At 40.0% G+C, this 19,201-nt stretch overlaps 1 protein-coding gene across 6 annotated transcripts; it reads left to right on the plus strand.

Moving 5' to 3' along the window:
- Positions 1–312: 312 nt before the first annotated feature.
- On the plus strand, positions 313–17,856 carry ssh1b (slingshot protein phosphatase 1b). 6 transcript variants are annotated; one of them, XR_010911636.1, is made up of 17 exons: positions 313–792; positions 2,165–2,202; positions 5,270–5,370; positions 6,757–6,821; positions 8,571–8,692; positions 8,778–8,846; positions 9,255–9,320; positions 9,939–10,133; positions 10,313–10,406; positions 10,685–10,813; positions 11,058–11,104; positions 11,552–11,698; positions 12,266–12,466; positions 12,682–13,318; positions 13,489–14,134; positions 15,993–16,075; positions 16,664–17,856. XR_010911636.1 is itself a non-coding variant. In XM_067484929.1 (16 exons), exons 1-15 carry the CDS (start codon positions 712–714, stop codon positions 14,131–14,133), a joined length of 2,637 nt encoding a protein of 878 aa, XP_067341030.1. In that variant the 5' UTR covers positions 313–711; the 3' UTR covers position 14,134; positions 15,993–17,856. The 6 variants fall into 6 exon arrangements, 4 of the variants coding, with proteins under 4 accessions (XP_067341030.1, XP_067341029.1, XP_067341032.1 ...); XR_010911637.1 differs by having other exon boundaries at positions 16,892–17,856; XM_067484929.1 differs by having other exon boundaries at positions 15,993–17,856.
- The last annotated feature ends 1,345 nt before the right edge of the window (positions 17,857–19,201 follow it).

A 19,201-nucleotide genomic window follows, 5' to 3' on the forward strand; every position in this document is an offset into this window, starting at 1 on the left:
TATTCATTTTAGCTGGAGAGACATATTTGACTAAATGTTTTCACGAAAACAAGAAACGAAAACTGTGACTTTTGGGCCATTTTCATTGTAAGGGCTTTAGGAAGAAATCTCTTAATGGCCAGTATGAATAGGAGGCCTCTGACTGTTCATATAGATACATGACTAAGGTGTATGTTACTTATAATAATTTGAATATTTTTTACCTTGGACTTTGTGATGGGTGTATCAAATAATGAATTAAAAAATAATCAACATTTTCTCTTGTTTTTATCACAATTTGTATTTGGGAGTTCCTAGTCTGGCCAGTCACCTTGACAACATTGGCCCAATGACAGCGCACACGCGAACTAGGCCAGCCAATCACAGGCGGCCGGCAAAGCTGCATGTCATTTCGGCCCATTCGCAACCTGCACCTTGTTTTGTTTGTCTGTCTGCGCACCGGCGATGAAATCTCGGGGTCTGCTGCGTGCTCGATACAAACGCAGGAAATCTTTCACTTCCCGCTCATGAGGACTCCAGCAACTGCAGAGGACGCACGGAGCAGGACCGAGAGGGAGCAGCGCCGTGCAGTCAGGTACTGCTGGATGAGAGTCTGACGAGGCGTTTTCTCCCCGGTGACAGAGACAACCTCAGCGGCGCATCTTCCCAGATCCTGCTCCCTCCCTTCTCCTCTCTTTCTCTGCTGCTCTCAACGGCTGCAGCCAACCCACCATGGCCCTGGTGACTCTGCAGCGCTCCCCCACCCCCAGTGCAGCATCCTCAGCCAGCACGACCAACAGCAGTGCGGGGGAGGTAAGTGGAAGAGCCGGGGCTTGGTCTTTGTGTGTGCTGTATGAAGAAGCTCAGAGAATGCGCCTGCAGGAGCCTGCATCAGTCTGGGTGGTGTTTAATGCCCTGCAGGAAAGGTTAACCTTAACCTTAATTCCGTCATGGCTGTGCATGTGTGTGTTAAAGTCTATATAATGTTGGGTTGCCACCAGCAGTAGTCTTTTTTTGTGGCGGCTGTGGCAGCGGATTTGTAAACAAAATCCTGCAGGGGGGGGGGGGGGTTATGTTGGGTTAGCTGTCAGAACAAAGTGCTCATTTTGTTGCTGCACAAACATTTGCTGCGTTGCACTCAGGTAGTGCTCCCTCCTTGTTTTGGGACTTTCATTGGTAGTATTGCAACCTCGGTGCTGGAAAAAGGACACCAGTTTGAGGGACAGCTCGACAAAATCCCTATAAAGTTGCATAAATCTAAGAAAACCACTTAATGAGATGATGCCACTGAGGCTTACAGTCAGTTGAGATGTTGAGTTGTTATATATTTTGAAAAAAGCCACAATGCTTTTCTGTGCAGCGCCACACAGAAAAGTTTTGTGTGAGTATCCTTTCACTTTAGGCTGGTCAAATGTTTATATCAAGCAGCAGAGAAACAGGTATATAGTGTTTAGCTTAAAAAAACTGCAGTCAGGTCCAAGTAGTGATGCTGTCAAGCAGAAATGCAAAACCAAGTCAACATTTAAATATGGAGCAGTGCCAGATTTTATATCCCAGTGAAATTGGGAAAAGTGACATTAGGGTTAGTGCTCCAGTTTCACATTTTAGGAAAATGGATTATGTGCTCCTTTGTATGATGTCCAGTAAAAGCACAGTAGTAAGCAAGGCATTCATCCTTTGTTGATAAGTGGGGTTTAAATATCACTTTGTTCTCACTGTTCTGCAAGAGTCAGCCAGCATGAAGTGGACGTGGTGTGATGTTTGTGTTGTTTCTAACTGCACTTGAAGGTGTTCACTGACAGCTCTGGGGTTAATAAACAGCAGGAAGGACCAGCAGACGGCAGTGGTGCGCTTCATTCTAACTGTCTGGTGCCAAGTACTACTGTACTGTCTCACATTTCAATTATTTGACAAAACATATTAATTTCCTGGACTATTCTCTCTTGTTTAGTCTATCCTAAATACTGACACCCGTCTTTTTGACCTTTTTAATCATTGAGAAAACGACTATTCTGAGAAACGGCAGCCACAAACACTAGTGCATGAAGTGAAATGTGAAATCCTCTCCGATGTATCATAAACACTGTATGGCCCAGTTTTTACTGGATTTGCATTTGAAACCAAATACCGACCTCTGCCATCATAGTACAGTCTTTATATTGTCTGCCTTTGTGTTGTCTTTCAGGATTTTGGAAGTGACGATGACCGGAAAAATAATCAGAGGTGAGATCTTTTTGTTGTGTTTCTTATTGTGGCATGTGTGTTTGTCCTGTCTTGGAGCCTCTGACCCTGAATGAACCTACTCTACGGTAGTAACCGGGAGGAAACACTAGAAGGATTTTCAGTCTCCTATTGTATTTGAGTGTCACTACAAGGACTGAAGGTAGTAGATTTTTTTGTATATTTAGTATATTTACCTGTTATTCTGGCTTTTAATTTTGTATGACACACTTTGTGAGGCCATTTAAGACGGTGTGAAACAAAGTAAAAGTTCATTACACGAGAATTTCTGGAATTAACCCTCTGGAGTTAATTTTCTCTGGATTAAGGTTTTCCTATGTTTATCAGCTTCAGATCTCTCCTCACTCTACATTTTTTTGTCATTTTAACAAATTATGCAAAACACCCCAGTGCATATAAAAACAGACAACTGTGTAGTGATTACAAAAATGTAGGAATATTAGGAGAATTGGTAAAAAGTGGTTTAAAAATATTGTTTCACTGTTAATACATAGATATACATATTACTGTAATATAGTCATGTTTTGCATATAAAGCAATTTTAGTCACACTTTTTTGTGCATTTCCGTTGAAAGACTTTGTCAGTGCATTACTGAATATCTATATAAGTCACTCTGTTATATTTTGGACATGATTAGTGTAATTTCTGATGAACTCTAGAGCTTTATATATTTGCATAGTTATGAAAAGTATGGCATTATGACACAAAGTACTAATTTTCTTTTAGCGGTAAATAAGATTTTTAACTCTGAGGCTGCTGCTAAATGGCAAACAACACAAGTATGATGAGGACAGTAAGACTTCAAAAAGCATACTAAATATACTGAGGAATTAATATTGTTGCTGCATTCATCACATTGGTCCATTCACTCTCAAATGATGAGCTGCTCATCTTGCCCTCGCTCCTCAAATTAAGTAATGTCAGCAAATCTGTCTCTCTAATAGCCATACATTATCACTTCTTTTGCTCTAATGGTGTGCAGTTTCTCACTGTTGTCAAGGAGAAAAATCTGCTGGAAGTACTGTTGAATAACGTGACAGGATTTTAAATGTCTCCACTACTTGGCTACACACCCGAGGATACATAAACTATTGTTCCTGCTTGATCACAAAGCAACACAACGTCAGAGAAGTCGTGATTTGTGTCAGCAGAGCTTTAGCACAGACTCTGTCTTTGTGCTTACTGTGTGTGTGTGTGTGTGTGTGTGTGTGTGTGTGTGTGTGTGTGTGTGTGTGTGTGTGTGTGTGTGACAGTTGAAACCGTCTTGTCATGCTTTGTTCGACTGAGTGAGTAACATGTTTCTGTGGCTCAGTGATTCATCAGTACAGAGTCTTAATTTAGGATTCTGCGTGTCCAACTTGAGATTGATGCCAAGTAACATCTCTACCGCCTCCCAGGGCTTGGATGAATGATGGTATTGTGGCAAAGGGAGCGCTGATTCCTGAAGCACACGCTGTGACGAGGAGATAAGGAGCAGAAACTGAGCAGACAGGGCAGTGCAGACAAGGAGAATTGCGGACCAAGGTGGGACGAATGCCGTGGGAGTAATAGAGGAAGGACATACTAGGACAAAGACCATGATGGGAGAAGTAGAGCCAGAATAATGGGTGCTGCAGTCCCCATGGACTGAAGTGTGCAGGTGTACAATATGGATAGTAAGGAATGTCTTTTCTTGGACGAGGTATGGTTTTTCTAAGGACATTGTAAATTCTAAAACAACAGGATGCATTTGGTGGTGAAATCGTCCCCTAAAGGCATGTTCACTGTGCTGCCTCACTTTGTGACACGGAGGGAGATCTATCGCATGTAAGTTCTCACAGCGGCACAAACATTAAAACTCCATACTACACATTTAATGGAGGGATTCTACACTTAGTCTTCTTAACTTAATGGCATGAATCCTTTTTTCTTTTTTTTCCAGCCATCAATATTTGTGCTTCATTTTCGTTCATTGGGACTCGAGGTTCACGATTTTTCTCAAAAATATCATTAATTTTGTCGAAGTTTCTTTTTCAAGCATTCGGCTCTGTAGGTATTTTACCTGATTGTTTCCAAATCTGCAGGCTTCTACACACATCTGAATTAGCAGCAGAAGAGTTAAAGAGTTAAAACAAAAGTTCTTGTGATAGTCCCACTCAGTCATACCAGGCTTTGTGTGTGCTGGTTGAGAGGGGAATGAGTCTGTGGGGAAACAAAGCTGCACTCTGTTCTGTGTGAGAAAAGACACTAGGCTCTCCTCCTGCCCTCTGCTGCCTTCATAACAAAGTCATGACCCAGTGCAGCATCCAACACAGGCTGGACAGGACACGAGCAGTCATGGTTTAAAACTTACATTTACCAGGGTCAGCAAGCCCCATCCAGGGGGGTCTGTTCATCATGTGAAGTACAACGCTGTAAAAGTTGCAGGATCAGGACTCTGCTGACTTTTAGGAGGCTCCCGTCGAGCTCACTCAGTCCATGAGGAATAGATGAGTACATAGCCTCCACCTGGATGCTCCCTGTATAGTATCCTGACTGCAGTCATTTTATGTATTTCAACCTCATCAACACAATAAATGATTTAAAACATGATCCCAAATCCTGTTTGGCCGTGATGACTTATTTAAGAAAAAATTTGAAAAAAGAATTTGTACGGCATACTGTAGCTTTATTCTTGCTAATTTCTTCCTCCCATAATTAATCTATATTAAAAATAAAAAAAGCCTGTAGATACATGGCAGGGGTCAGTCACTGTAAGCCAGTTTAATTTTTAGGGCTGGGACATGTCCATATCTAGATAGATCTAAAGACGGTGATCTTTTCTGTTAAAATCCAGATGTGCCAGCAGTAGACATCAAGTCATCTCCTGTCTGTTTACAATCCATTTTGTTATGAAGGACAGATCATTCTCTTCGAAAAGAAACCCAGTGGATTGTTCGAGTTTTGGGATTTCTCAGCTAACTTGTGCAGAGAGTTAATACTAATCTGTGAAGGCAGTTTTCCAGTGTGTAATTTTTTTTTTCCCGCCCAGTAGCACTGACCTTATTTCACATGTGCGCCTTTTTCCAGCCTCAGCGAGAGCTTCTTCATGGTCAAAGGAGCCGCCCTCTTCCTCCAGCAGGGCGGCAGTGCACAAGGACCAAAGACCCCAACCCACCACAAACATGCAGGTAGGAACAAATGTGGTCAATGACCAACACACGCAAGAAACTTTGTATCATGTTCCACCATTGCACACATGAGCTCTAGACGAAAGGAAATGGCACTTGCTGTAATGGCTTTTCCCTCTGTGGGTCTGTCTGTGTTTATTTTAAACCTGTGCTGTCTCGTCTGATCTGACATGACCCACAGCTAAATCACTTCAAACAGTTTTAAGTCTAAAGCAGGTCGCTTTAACCCATTTCCTAAAATATATTTACAGTGTTGTGTGTCATGCACGATCTAAAAATAAGCTGTATTTGTTTAGCACAGTCTAGCAGCGTGCTCCTTTTTTAGATATGCCCCAATTAAAATGTCTTCATCTGAGGCCTTATTGAGTCTGAACTCATTTAAGGACTAATGCAGTACAAGTCAGTTGGAGCATGACTCAGGTGTTAATTGCTAATGCTTTAGTTTAGCGCAGCTGACAAATTACATGGTGTAAATTTGTCCTTCTTGAGAGAAATCTGCAAATATTTTTTCTTCCCACTGGAACAGAAATTCAACAATGAGTGCACAGAAAAGATGAATGATCCGTTGGTAGCTGACCTTTTATGTTTTGTGTTAGAAGGCCTAGAAAGAGCGTCTCTGTATTGAAACTTAGGGGCAGTCTACTATTGTTACTGCCTGCCTAACCCAAGAGGTGGACACACAGTGATCACGAAGAAACAAAAAACACCAAAAACAGACAGATGACAATGAAAAAGATCAAAGCTTAGCAAAAGCCTCATGTGTAGTTGTGTGTCTCTTACAGTCTGGCACAAGTGAGGCTCAAGTAAAGCTCCTTTCACGCATGCACTGGAATCCTGAAATTCTCCTGACCACTTTGTGCGGAGGGGGTGAGGACATTTGCATGTGATAATGCAAATGTTCAAGTGAGATGCTCCCGACAATGTCAGGACTTTATCTTACAAGCCACAAAGTCCGTATTATATGTGTGCTTGTGTTTATTTGGCTGAGGGACTGAAAGATGCACCTTTTAGTCCAGTGTTGTGCACTCCCATATTGCTGTCTGATTTAATGTCTCAGCTGATTCACTGCACACATTTTTAGGAAAAAGTTTAAATGTTTAGCCCTTTGATTGACTGTGCTCAAAGTACAAGTCCAAGTTGCAAGTCTTTTATTATTTAGTCAAATCCAAAGTAGTGACTCAAGTCTGACTAGAGTTCAAGTTATGCCACTCAATTCTCTACCTCTGCAGTTTAGGGATAAGGAGAGTAGAAGTAAGGGACCGTTTACCTGCCTGTGCCCAGGGTCAACTTTCTCCAGATACACCTATGGCTGTACTCAAATAAGCCTCTTATTGTGTCACAGAACACGTCCTCAGTTTTCTAATGAGTCTTATTGGTTCACTTCAGGTGATTTACCTCAACACCTGCAGGTCATGTTCAAAATCCTCCGGTCTGAAGATCGCATTAAACTGGTTAGTATATTACTTTCCCTCCCACTTCTTTTCTTGTCTTTTTAAATGCATTCTTTGCATACTTTTATGAACTCAAATTATATTGACTATATAGAGAATTACAGAACTGATTTGCAGTTTGGATTCTTGTACTAATTTTTAAGTTGAAACTATTTTAAAAAAGATGTAGGTAAATAAAAATGTAAGTAAAAAAAGATTGTTTACTCAGTTCAGGTGAGTTCAGGTTTATGAGTTATGCATATGAGTACTCATTCTCAATTCATTTTTTTTTGTGTAAAAACATGATAATCTTCTGATCATAGCAGGTCTTAGAATAAGGCAAATATAACATATATTAATATATATATACAATATATATAAACAATATATACATTTTTCCATCATTGATTTTACAAAAATAAACAGAACAGAAAAAAGATGTGGGCAGTATAAGGCACCCCCTCATTGTTTCCATAGGATTTAGCCTTTGATTAACTGGTCATCAACAGGTCTGCATACCTCTATAAAAACATACGTTTTGGCAGTTTGCTGATCTGGAGCACTCAGGTGTGTTAACACAATTCCAAGAGAAAAACACATAAGCATTGCTCTTCGAGAAGAAATAGTTGCTGAGTGAGAAAGCATTTATGACTGTTGCCAATCTTCCCAGGAGAGGACGTCCCAGCACGTTCACCCAAGGTCAGACTGTGCAGTGCTCAGAAAAATACAAGAAAACCTAAGAGCTACATCTAAGATGCTACAAGCCTCAATGAGCATGTTAACTGTTAAAGTCCATGACGGTACATATGGTTTGTTTGGATTGGTTGCCAGGAGAAATACTGTTCTGTCTAAAAAGAACATAAGAGCAGTAACTCAGGTTTGCAATACCGCATCTGAACAAACGCAGCACCATGTTTTGCAAAAAGCCAAAAACAGCATATCAGCAGAAACACATCCTACCCACCGTGAAGCTCAGCAGTGGAGGGGTGATGATTTGGCCTTTTTTTTTTTATTATTTATTTATGTATTTATCCATTCATTCAATCATTCAGTTATTTATTTATTTAAAAGCCACAGGACCTGGACACCTTGCAACCATTGAATCAAAAATGAGCTCCTGAAGTTTTCTAGAGCCACGTGTGAGGCCATTTTTTTGACAGCTAAAGCTTAGTTGAAATTGGGTCATGTAATTGGACAATGATCAAAAGCAGACCAGTAAATCTATATCAGAATGACCGAAAAATAAAATAATCTAGCATTTGTAAAGAGCTAGTCAACATCCAGACCTGAAACCATTTGAAATGCTGTTGCGGGACTTTAAGAGAGCTTTGCATAAGTGAAATCCTAAAAACCTCAACAAATAAAGCAATGTTGTATAGAAGAACGGGCCAACGTTGCTCCACAAAAATGTGAGAGACTGATAAAGTCATACAGGAAACTATACGTCAGCTTATTGCTGCTAAAGCTGGATCTAATTGAATTATGGGGGGTACTTTTTCTTTGTGGCTTCATTTTTGTTAAATAAATAATGGCACAGTGAAAAATGTTATATGTGGCTGTTTGACTGAGGTTGCATTTGCTTACACTAAGCCCTGCTACAATGAGATGGGTTTTCATTATGTTTTCATATTAGAAATACAATTAAAAGACCAACAACTAGCCTCTGCACATGACTGTACATATTATATTATAATGGCACAAGTCAATAGCACATACTGAAATTAGGTCTCCCAGATGCATTTTCTTGCAATATTTTCTTGCGTTCCACAGGCTGTACGGTTGGAGAGTGGATGGTCTGACCGGGTGCGTTACATGGTTGTTATCTACACCAATGGCCATCAAGATACAGAGGAAAGTATTGTCCTCGGAATGGACTTCACAGGGAAGGACAGGTAATTTGTCTCTCTGCTGCCTATTTAGTTTAGGTAAGTTGATTATTAGATTTGCTGAATTGTTCTAAATCTTTCTAACATTTAGTAAAAGTTGCTCTATTGGGATGGTGCTGCCACTGTGGAGCGACACCAACATACATTTGGACGGAGATGGGTAAGTGTCAGTTTGTCCTTTCATAACAGATTAAATAATTCATACTTAAATCAGATGTACATGGCACAGAACTGGATTTTTTTTCTTCTAGACTCACACTACATGTGCGGCAGGATTTCTGAACATATAAACTGTCTGCTCATCTTCAAGCTTCAGCTTTCAGTTGTTTTCTACTTTTTTAGGTTTTACTGCCAACCAGTGGCAGAGGAGTGAATAACATTTTTCTCTGTGTGAGCCCAGTTCCTGCTGACCTGTTAACATTGTCTCTGCCTCTGTTCATCAGAGGAATGTTCCACTCTTTGGTGTTCTGAATAGTCCCATGAACAACCCCTGTCCAGTCTGTGTTTACACCCCCTCATCACTCTTCATTACCATACAGATCCAAGTGATTCTCTTTCTCTTCTCCAGAGGCTTCAGCGTAAACACAGCAGGCCGGTCACATGTCTTCAAGCCTGTATCCGTGCAGGCCATGTGGTGAGAAAATATTTTATGTTTACCTGTGATTAAAGTTGTATATTTGTGGACAGGATGCCATTCACATATTAGACTCTTACATTAAGTAAAATCAGTTGTTAGAGCAGGTGTTTTATGGTATATTACAACATTCCACATTTACATGTGCCAGTAAGCAGTATATTAAACACTTGGATTTACCTAGTTTAACCTGATCACATACTGTAGGCTCTCCGTGAAAAAATAATGCTGCTTTGTATCAGCTTGTCTATTTTGAACACTTTTCTTAAAACTTCAAACTAAATGTCAAGTTATTTGTAATTCCTATATATACTATATCAAAATAATATAAATCCACATACATGGACATCAACTCTTTTGACTGAACCACTGCACACAGATGTTCAGGATACGAAGAATCCGTGCTCTTGGTCCAGCATGACTTGAGCCACATTTCACTTCTATCACTGTTTGTTCAAACACTGCCTTTTGCATCCACGTGCCACCTGCTGGTAACTTTATAGAATTGCTAATAAACAGGTCTGCCATGTTAAATTGTTCTTGTTGTTATTTGTTGGTTTTCATTTTGCACAAAACCTCCACCTTCCTGATGATGATGATGATTCGTGTTTCCTCCAGGTCTGCCCTGCAGGTCCTCCACAAGGCATGCGAAGTGTCACGCCGGTTTAACTACTTCCCAGGGGGCATTGCTCTCACGTGGATGGCCTTCTACGAGAGCTGCATCACCTCAGAGCAGAGTTATGTCAATGAGTGGAATGCTATGACTGAACTGGAGACAACCCGGCCCGATTCACCCACCATGTTCGTTGACGGGTGAGACGCTACAGGCTGCTCGCTGTGAAAGCAACAACACTTTTAATAAATGCTTCAAACAGCAGCAGTTGTCCTTATTGCTAGTGTTCTTTGTTGTTACCTGTGGAAACATGTTACACTGTTGTGCTGCTTTTCATTCAAATGGTACATTCACTGATGTATTGACTCACTGTGTGTAGGCCAACTGAGCGAGAAAGAACAGAGTGTCTCATTAAAGCCAAGCTACGCAACATCATGACATTTCAAGACCTGGAAAACATCACCTCAAAGGAGGTATGTGACTGAATCAACTCTTCAGCAATATGTATCAAGGTTTGAGATCTGCAAATGTTTTAGAAAAAGGCACCTACTGGCAAATATCTTGACACAGTAAGACACTGCTATGCTTTAGAACTTATATTTTGACTCGTAGTGAGAAATACACTAATATCTCAATTAGAAAGTAGAACCATGGGTTCAGGACTTTATTATATAGTAAAGGTCTCCTCTGATTTTGTGCTCCTCTGTATATTGCTGATGTTAAAGTAAAATATTCCATGTTTTATTCTCAGATCCGCAACGAGCTGGAGCAGCACATGAGCTGTAACCTTAAGGAGTACAAGGAGTTCATAGACAACGAGATGCTTTTAATCCTGGGTCAGATGGACAAGCCCACACTCATCTTTGACCATGTGTACTTGGTGAGAGTTGGATTTTTGTAATTAGATTTTACTCTTGTAAAGTGAAAAGTTAAAAAGCAATTGTTTTACATAATTTTTTTGCATCTACATTATTTTGCTCACTTCTACTCCATGGTTATACAAAAAAGTACTGCCACACAGTGTATTCTATCCTCATTGAAATACTGTGAAATTTTGCCTTTAACTAGTAAACCTCAGCAGTTTTGGTTATTCTGATTAGGTTTCTCTCTCTTCACCTTGATAGGGTTCTGAGTGGAACGCTTCCAACCTAGAAGAACTGCGTGATTGCGGGTGAGCTCATGCACACAGTTTTTTTATATATATATATATATATATATATATATATATATATATATATATATAATTTACCTATAAGTTGATGCTATACTGTACAATATAAGATGTTTGTTTATCTTTTCTCCAAATAATGTCAGTGAAGTGTTGGTTCAACTGTAAATGTGGAATGTTTACAAAACAGAATTGCGTCTGGACACAATGAATCTATAGCATCCAATCAAAGTAATAATTCAGTGTTACATTTTAGGCTTTGACAGAAAAAGAATAAAATTACACCAATTTACCTGCTGACAACGCAGATTCTTCTCTTTTTGGCTTTCAGTCAGAAATGTTCTCTGTAGCAATTTGCGAAACAGATTGATTTCGACATTATGTATTCAGTAAGTGTTCAGCAAATAATCAGGAAACTGGACAACTCATGAATTCCTGTTTTGGTTGCAGAGTGGGTTACATCCTGAATGTCACCAGAGAGATTGACAACTTCTTCCCAGGGATGTTCTCTTATCACAATGTCCGTGTGTACGATGAGGAGACCACTGACCTTCTGGCGCACTGGAATGACACCTACAACTTTATAGTCAAAGCCAAGTGAGACCTACACATTAAAAGCACCAGCTCACTGTTTTTTTATTTTAGGTGCATTGGCCTCAACAGGCAGGAGGCTGTGATGCATGAATAAATTAAATAAATTATACACAGTGTGCAAAAAATGTTTGTTTGGAGACTGTACAACATAAATGTGCTCCCACAGCACATTGGTATTAATAAATTGAGTTAGGTCATCATGGTTTAGGTAGCTCACATTATGCATTCTGCCTAAGCATCTGAGCTGTGATCACAGAGGATGCATTTTCCTCCCTCCTAAAGGCAAAACTTGACTTGTGCCATTAATAGAGAGAGTAAGCTGAAATGGTGCAATATGTCTGGTTGCTATGCAACTGTCCAGGCATTTTAACCTGATGTTTGGACAAATAAGAACGTAGTAGCTAAAGCTGACTTATCCCGAATGCAGAGCACAATCCTGAAAATCACCACATCTAATTGTGCTCCTAATCTTTGTATTTGAACTATGATGGAGTTACTTTGTGTCACACTGTCCTGTCATTCGCTCAATCATGTAATTGGATATTAATGAATTTCCTTACTGTCCAATAGGAAGAACAATTCCAAGTGCCTGGTGCACTGTAAAATGGGGGTGAGCCGGTCTGCCTCTACAGTTATTGCCTATGCAATGAAGGAATATGGCTGGTGTCTGGAGAAAGCGTACAACTTTGTCAAGCAGAAACGTAGTATAGCTCAGCCAAATGCTAGTTTCATGAGACAGCTGGCCGAATACGAGGGAATTCTGGATGCAAGGTAAGCAAGTTTACAGTTTCACTCAGGTTTGCACTGTGCTCAGCTATCTGCAGTCACTGGAGTGAATTTATGCAGTCTGGTGGCTGCGTGTAGTCATGAGTTTATCTTTTTTTTGATGCTAGTAGACACATACAGAAAGTAGCATTGTTGATCTGTGAAGCTTTCAGTCAGTATGTTTCTTTCTCATGTGAACAAAATGTATTTCGCTTTCACAGTAAACAGCGTCACAACAAGTTATGGAGGCCTGAAACAGACGAGGAGGGATCACATGATCTGCAAGCCTCTGGGCGTTGTACTAGTGTGGAGGAAACACCAGCGCTCAGAGAGGATGAAGCCTGGGGAGGCTGTGGGGCATCTCCCTGCAGGAATATGGGTCTGGAGATGGAACCCCTTGACTCTCTTAACTACAATTACTACTTCAGACGTTTGTCAGACTCTGCACTAGACAGTGAGCCCTCCACCCCAGTGAGGGGTCCTCCTCTGCTGGGTATGGAAAGAGTTTTCATTGAGATTGAAGATGTGGAGAGAGATGCCCTGTTGGAGGATGAGGGTTTCCCCATGGCCCATTTAGCCCTGCCTGGCGAGGGCACAGCCGCTCAGACATGTGGGCGTCTGGACCCCCTAGAGGATATGAGACTAAGGCTCGAGTTCAGTACTTTGGAGGAGGAGGACGAAGAAGAGGCCAAAAAGGAAGAAGCTGAGATGGCAGCCTTGGCCCAGACGCCAGATAATGGGAAGAGGGCTGGGGAAGACGCGGAGAAGACGGAGGAAAGCCGGTTAGGCTTGGCCAACCTGAACACCAATAACAGTAACCGTCTAGCTGCCAAACGCAGCTGCCCTGCAGCTTTTGACGTGAGTTGAGTGAAAATCAATTTTAACTGTGGTAAAGTCATGCTTTGTGTTTATCTGCATATTTTTCAACAGTTTTCATGGCAAAAGCTTTTTTACATAAATTCACATTTATAATATCCTGCATGTCACTGACCATATAATATGATCTGTTCCAATTTTACTCCATTTAGGACAGTGCTAGCACAGGAAACCCTTTAAAAGTGAAGCCCTCTTATCAGTCCTGTAAAGACTGCCTGCGTCTGCCACAAGGGCGACGCTGTGACCGTCCAGCAGGAGGCCGTTCCCACCGCCTTAACCCTTCTCGCCACTGCACTGTCCCCTCCATATGCATAGATCCCCCTGGGACCAATTTTGATTCTACTCCACTTCTGCAGTCTCTGCCATCTCCTGCAGTTATCCCTGCTAACTTGGTCCTGCCCTGTACTCATCTGTACCGCTGTGCCACCTGTGCCCCAGGTGTGCCCCCTGTCCCACTATCCAGCCACCAGAAACCTGTTTCACCCATGAGCTGTGAAGAGACGCCTTCTGACTACAGCTCAGTGGAGACAGAGGACATGGATGAACCACAGGGGAGCAATGTGGATGTACAAGTATCAAGGGAGGCTACTGGATCCATCAATGCGAATGCTGCTGAAGATTTAAAATTACAAGCTGGTGATGCAGTGGAGCTCCAGCAGCAGGCTCTGGCTCAGCTGCAGATGCCAGGACTCGGGATAGAATTTGGTCTGGAACTCGTGCAACAGAGGATGCAGCAGCTTGAGAAGCTGCCAAGTTTGGCCATGGAGGGCCAACTCCCACTGGGGCCTCTTCCTTAAGGTAAGAAATGAAGGAGGAAGCACTGCCTCCACCAGGCATTCTGTGATGGCTATGGGTCTTCAGATGACTGCCGTTATAGTTGTGTCATATTAGAAATGAAGCTCTGCTCAGACATGTCATGTCCACTGTAACAAGCTGCAGCAGTCCTCTGTGCAATTACAGAGTGTATCCTCAATTTGTCTACTGGCATGAATATCCGGATGAGACTGGTTGTTTTTAATATATGCTTAAGACTCGAACTTGCCTGCCCATCACCCATTCAGGACCATCACACTTCCCTACAGGCCAGTGGAGATGAGCGTTATCCTGCCTGACTCGACAGTTTGGGGATAATCCCAAAACAGGACAAACTACAGTTTGTAAAATGTAGTTGTTACTTTCTGACTCCTGAGAGGTTTACAGTTAGCACTTGTTGATGAAGTGTTGATGGAAAGAAACATACCTGAAGTAACCTGCTTTTGTAACCATACTGTATGTTTTTCACTCCAACTCATCAGAAGTGTCAAAAAGAGTTTAATGAATGTTTGGAGCTGAGCCTGCTTAAATTCAGTATCTCCTCATATTGACACTCATGCATTTACATGGAATGCCCTATAAGTTTTAAAAATGGGTGTGAGCATATGTGAGGCTTTTATGCCTGTTAGTAAATCACCATACCTCGAACCGCAAGCATCTCAGACTGTTTGGTCAAAGACTGTTTTGTTTCTGCTTAATGACATCCTCTATTAAAGTAAATGTAATAATGTCATTAAAGCACTTAGTTTAGCTCACAAAACATATCCTGAACATGCTTAGGCAGAAAGCATATGTATTTCCAGAAGTTGTCTTATATTCTTCAGATTCCTTAAAATGCTGAAAAACATAAGGGATCCAAATTTCTTATAATATAGTGTCAATTCAGATGAATGACGATTGTCCTGAAAAAATGTATAGTGATCATCTTAAATGTCACTTTTTTCACACCATCTCTGGGGTATTCAAGGCCATATCATATTATCAGGTTCCATTTATCACCTTTGTGGCAGTCGTCAGCACAAAACCTCAGCACGGTTTCTATTGATCACTTACACACATTTGTCCTTTCTTTACCTGTCTCCTATGGTAAACGTGGCTCACCTGTTTAACTTAAATGTGGACACCCATAAATTAGATTTTGCTAAACCCTCAAATATTTGAAGGCACACTAACCATGTGAGAATTTAGCACTTTAGCACAACTCTAGTTTCAATTTACACAGATATATTTAAATCTATTGCTACATCTAATCAGAAATAATTTGAGACTGTTACATATTTGCTGTGCACACTCCTTTCCCATGAGTCTTGTTTATTTCATCTAATACCAGAACCGTAAGGATAAAGTTGCTGTAGTGTGCAACATTACTCATTTCACCTTTTTAAAATACCCAAAGAAACAATTCTATTGATATTATGAAAATTAGAAAAACTATTAATTAATTGATAGCACTAGTTTTCCTTTATTTTATTTGCGGAACAAAGTAATTATAGAATCACTCCTACAATCAGTTAATTTAAGACTTTCCTCATGCGCTATTTAAGCTTCTCATTTTGTACATGTTCAGATATATTTTTAAACAGTTTTTAATAATGTGTCACCAATCCAAAGTTGCTGTACCACAGGGTGTAACTGCAAGTTTGGTTTATATTGTGTTCGGCACGCTGGGTGTGCTGCATAAGAACTGAATGATGCCTGTTTTGTATGCAAGAAAAGCACATGCAACTTAATGACTGTAAAAAGACTTGACTGCTTCAGAAGAAATTAAAACTGTGCAAAGAATGAATGATAACTATTCATGATATAACTAATCATCTTTAACCGTACTGTTTTATTTTTGTAGATTTTTTTTTTTCTGTTTAATTAGATCAGAAGCTTCAACACAAAAGTCTACTCCTACCATAGCTGGATCCCAGGGAGATGCAGGTTTGCTACTCTTATTATTACACCTAATTTGCTTTTGCCCTTAACCTGTTCTTTTTCTTCTTTTGCTATATGAACATGATGTAACATAAGAAAGTTGTAGAAAGCTGCTGATTGCATGTGATAATAACACATTTGGAAACAAAACATTTGAACAGAAGTGATTGCAGCTACCAAAAGAGAGGTCATGAATATTGTGACTGTAGAAAAATTTAAGGGGAGACATTGCTAAAGTCTGCATAAGAACAGATTGGCATTTTGTAAAAACTACTTAATGTGTTTTGGGAGAAAAGTTAGATTTCTCATTATAATTTGGTAAGATAAAGGTGAATGTACCTGTACAATCAATTACGTTTCTAAACCGAAAGACTGGAAACAAGGGGAAACAACTAACCTGACTGTGACCCAATAGTAAAAAAAACTTACAGGTCCTGCAGCTCTGAATTTCAGTAATTAACATGTTAAATCACTGATCTCAAATGTAGAACAACAGTCGTTTGCACACATCTCTATGTGACCTTAATAGGAGCTATTAGGCAGATATTTGTACTTTAGAACAGAGGTGGACTGTTCCTTTTTCCTCTTTTCCAGTCTTTGTGCTAAGGTAACTGGCCACTGCCTGCAGCTTCATACCTTCCAGAATGGTATCAGTATGGAAAGCAGCTAAGATTGCATTACAAATTATTTGGTGTATGTATGTAATTTAATAAGATTGATCTGGCTATGTGAAGGCTTCTTAACAGGTGGGCCTGATGAGGCTTTTTCACATCCATGTTCTAAAATCTCCCCTTCTTCTGTACACCCCCTTGTTTATTTCAGGTTTAAAATTTGGTTTCATATTTAAGTGCCTTAACCTCGGCCTTAGCTCTGTTATAAAGCAAAGCAGAATGAGTGCGTTGATGGTCTGGCTTTCTGTACATTACTTACCCTAACTCCGACTATAACCATCTCCTTGCAATGTATTACTTGGCACATGTTATAATGTATGCAAACACTCATAAGCTCATGCACAGCAGCCTCCTTTCCCTAAATACACACGTAATGGACTTCCATTTATTAATGGCCTATAATATTACTGTATTTGTTTGATATTGTGGAACTTTGTGGTACACTATATTGGTTCAGTAGCTGGCTGAAGAACCTTACTTGCTGGAATGGGAGCTATCATTGACAGTAAAACATTACACAAGATTTGAGTCTTTAAACCTACCACTCTGTATATATTTTTTTCTAGAATTTGCTATTGAGTACATTAGCTTGCAGATGTGGTCAACATTAAGAAAAGCACTGATAACACTACTGTGTATTGAGAAGTACTTATAATTAAGTTCTCATGTTTGCACCACAGCAAGAAATTACTTTTGACTAAGTTAGCCACGGCCCAATGTCTTCAGGCTCAATTTAAAATGGCAGTGATTTCATTTTTTTATTGCATTATTCCCAGACAGCAGGCATCAAACTGACAATCCTACTTAAGAGCCAGACATTGAGGATGTTGTGAGGAAGGAAATTAATATATTATACAAAGAGGGGCAGACATTCAGAGTGTGTATTTTGTATGGAGCACAAGTCTGCCCCAAAGCATGTGAGCTTGATATGAGTGGAAATTGTAAAAGATAAAAACCCTAGTGGACTTTGTTACTCTCATTGTTTTTTGTTAATTTACGTATGTACTGTTCTGTACATTGCCATTGTTTATGTGTGATGCACTTTTTTTTTACATTTTGTTAAAATGATGTCCAGTCTACTGTTTATCATGAAAATAAAACATTTCTTCAACATAATGTGTTATTCAGATGATGGCTGTGCATTAACAAACATGGAGAATTCTTAAGTATTTTCACTGTGATCACACAATTTAAGAAAAAGGCATCTAAGTTTAAAGTCTCAGTTTATTTCTACTTTAGATTAGCTATTTCAGCAGGACTGCTTTGATTGTGTGAAATGCCTCTGACAACCTCTGGCTTTGACAGGACGGGGCAGAGAGTGATCTTATTGAATTAGTAAAATGAAGTCCGTGTGATGTCACGAGACAGGTGACTGTGGAAGGGGAAGATCTCCCAGAAACTCCTAAGTCCAACTGGACGACAAGCAGACGGAGCATCAGTTTTAAACATCAGCTTCAGTAAGTATCTACCGATCGTACTATATCACCCATCAGATTCTGAGATGATTTTATTTTTGTGTAACTACAATGTTTATTACATAACAGACAATAAATTTACCCAGCAATGGCTGTCATTGTAAATGCTATGACAACAACAGCTCAGGAGAGCTTTATTGTTATAATGTAGGTCACTAAAAAGTTAATATTGATATATTATTCAGAATAATTGCCACTTGAAGTTTCAATAGGTGCTGTACTGTACTGCATATAGTTATACTGTACTCTCTCTTTTTAGCAGCTGTATACTGGACAGTATATCGCATTTATCTATTTTGTCATTTTAGTGAGGGCTTTTATCTTTATTTTTATAACCCTATGTCTTGTCTCTCAGAATGGTGGATGAAAATTTTACTGCCAAACTAGTTCACATGTCTGAATATCATACTGTTACACAGAACATTTGAATATGCGCTACACCGATCAGGTATAACATTATGATCACCTGTGCAATATAATGTAATCCAATACAGCGGCTGTGCCATGAATTCCCAATGGTTTGGCCATCTCATTCATTTTACATCTGTGGCCAAAACATAAGAAACCACCTCCTCTTATAATGCACTTCAACACTGCCCACTTTGACCTCAGTTATAAAAGTATTTTAGAATTAACACCTTTCTGACAGTTTCAACATAAAAAATGAGAAACTATAACCTTGTACAAATAGAATTCATGGCCGAGCCACTGTATTGGATTCCATTGAATTGTACAGGATGTCATAAAGTTGTGCCTGATCAGTATGTAATATGCTTAGTGTTCCAAAAGTCTGGTAATGTATTTTGTCGAGAAAAAAACAAGCTTATCCTAAGACTTGACTAGTAGTATATCTAAGTCACAAGTCTCTTATAAACTGATTTAGTATTGGGAGCATGAGAGACACAAGAATGGGAAATGGTAAGGGAAACAGCAAGAGAGAATGAGGAAGGGGGTTTTACAAGCTAGTGTGACACATGCCTCCCACT

This window comes from Channa argus, chromosome 18 (assembly GCF_033026475.1).
Source record: "Channa argus isolate prfri chromosome 18, Channa argus male v1.0, whole genome shotgun sequence".
In the NCBI taxonomy this organism is placed as follows: domain Eukaryota; kingdom Metazoa; phylum Chordata; class Actinopteri; order Anabantiformes; family Channidae; genus Channa; species Channa argus.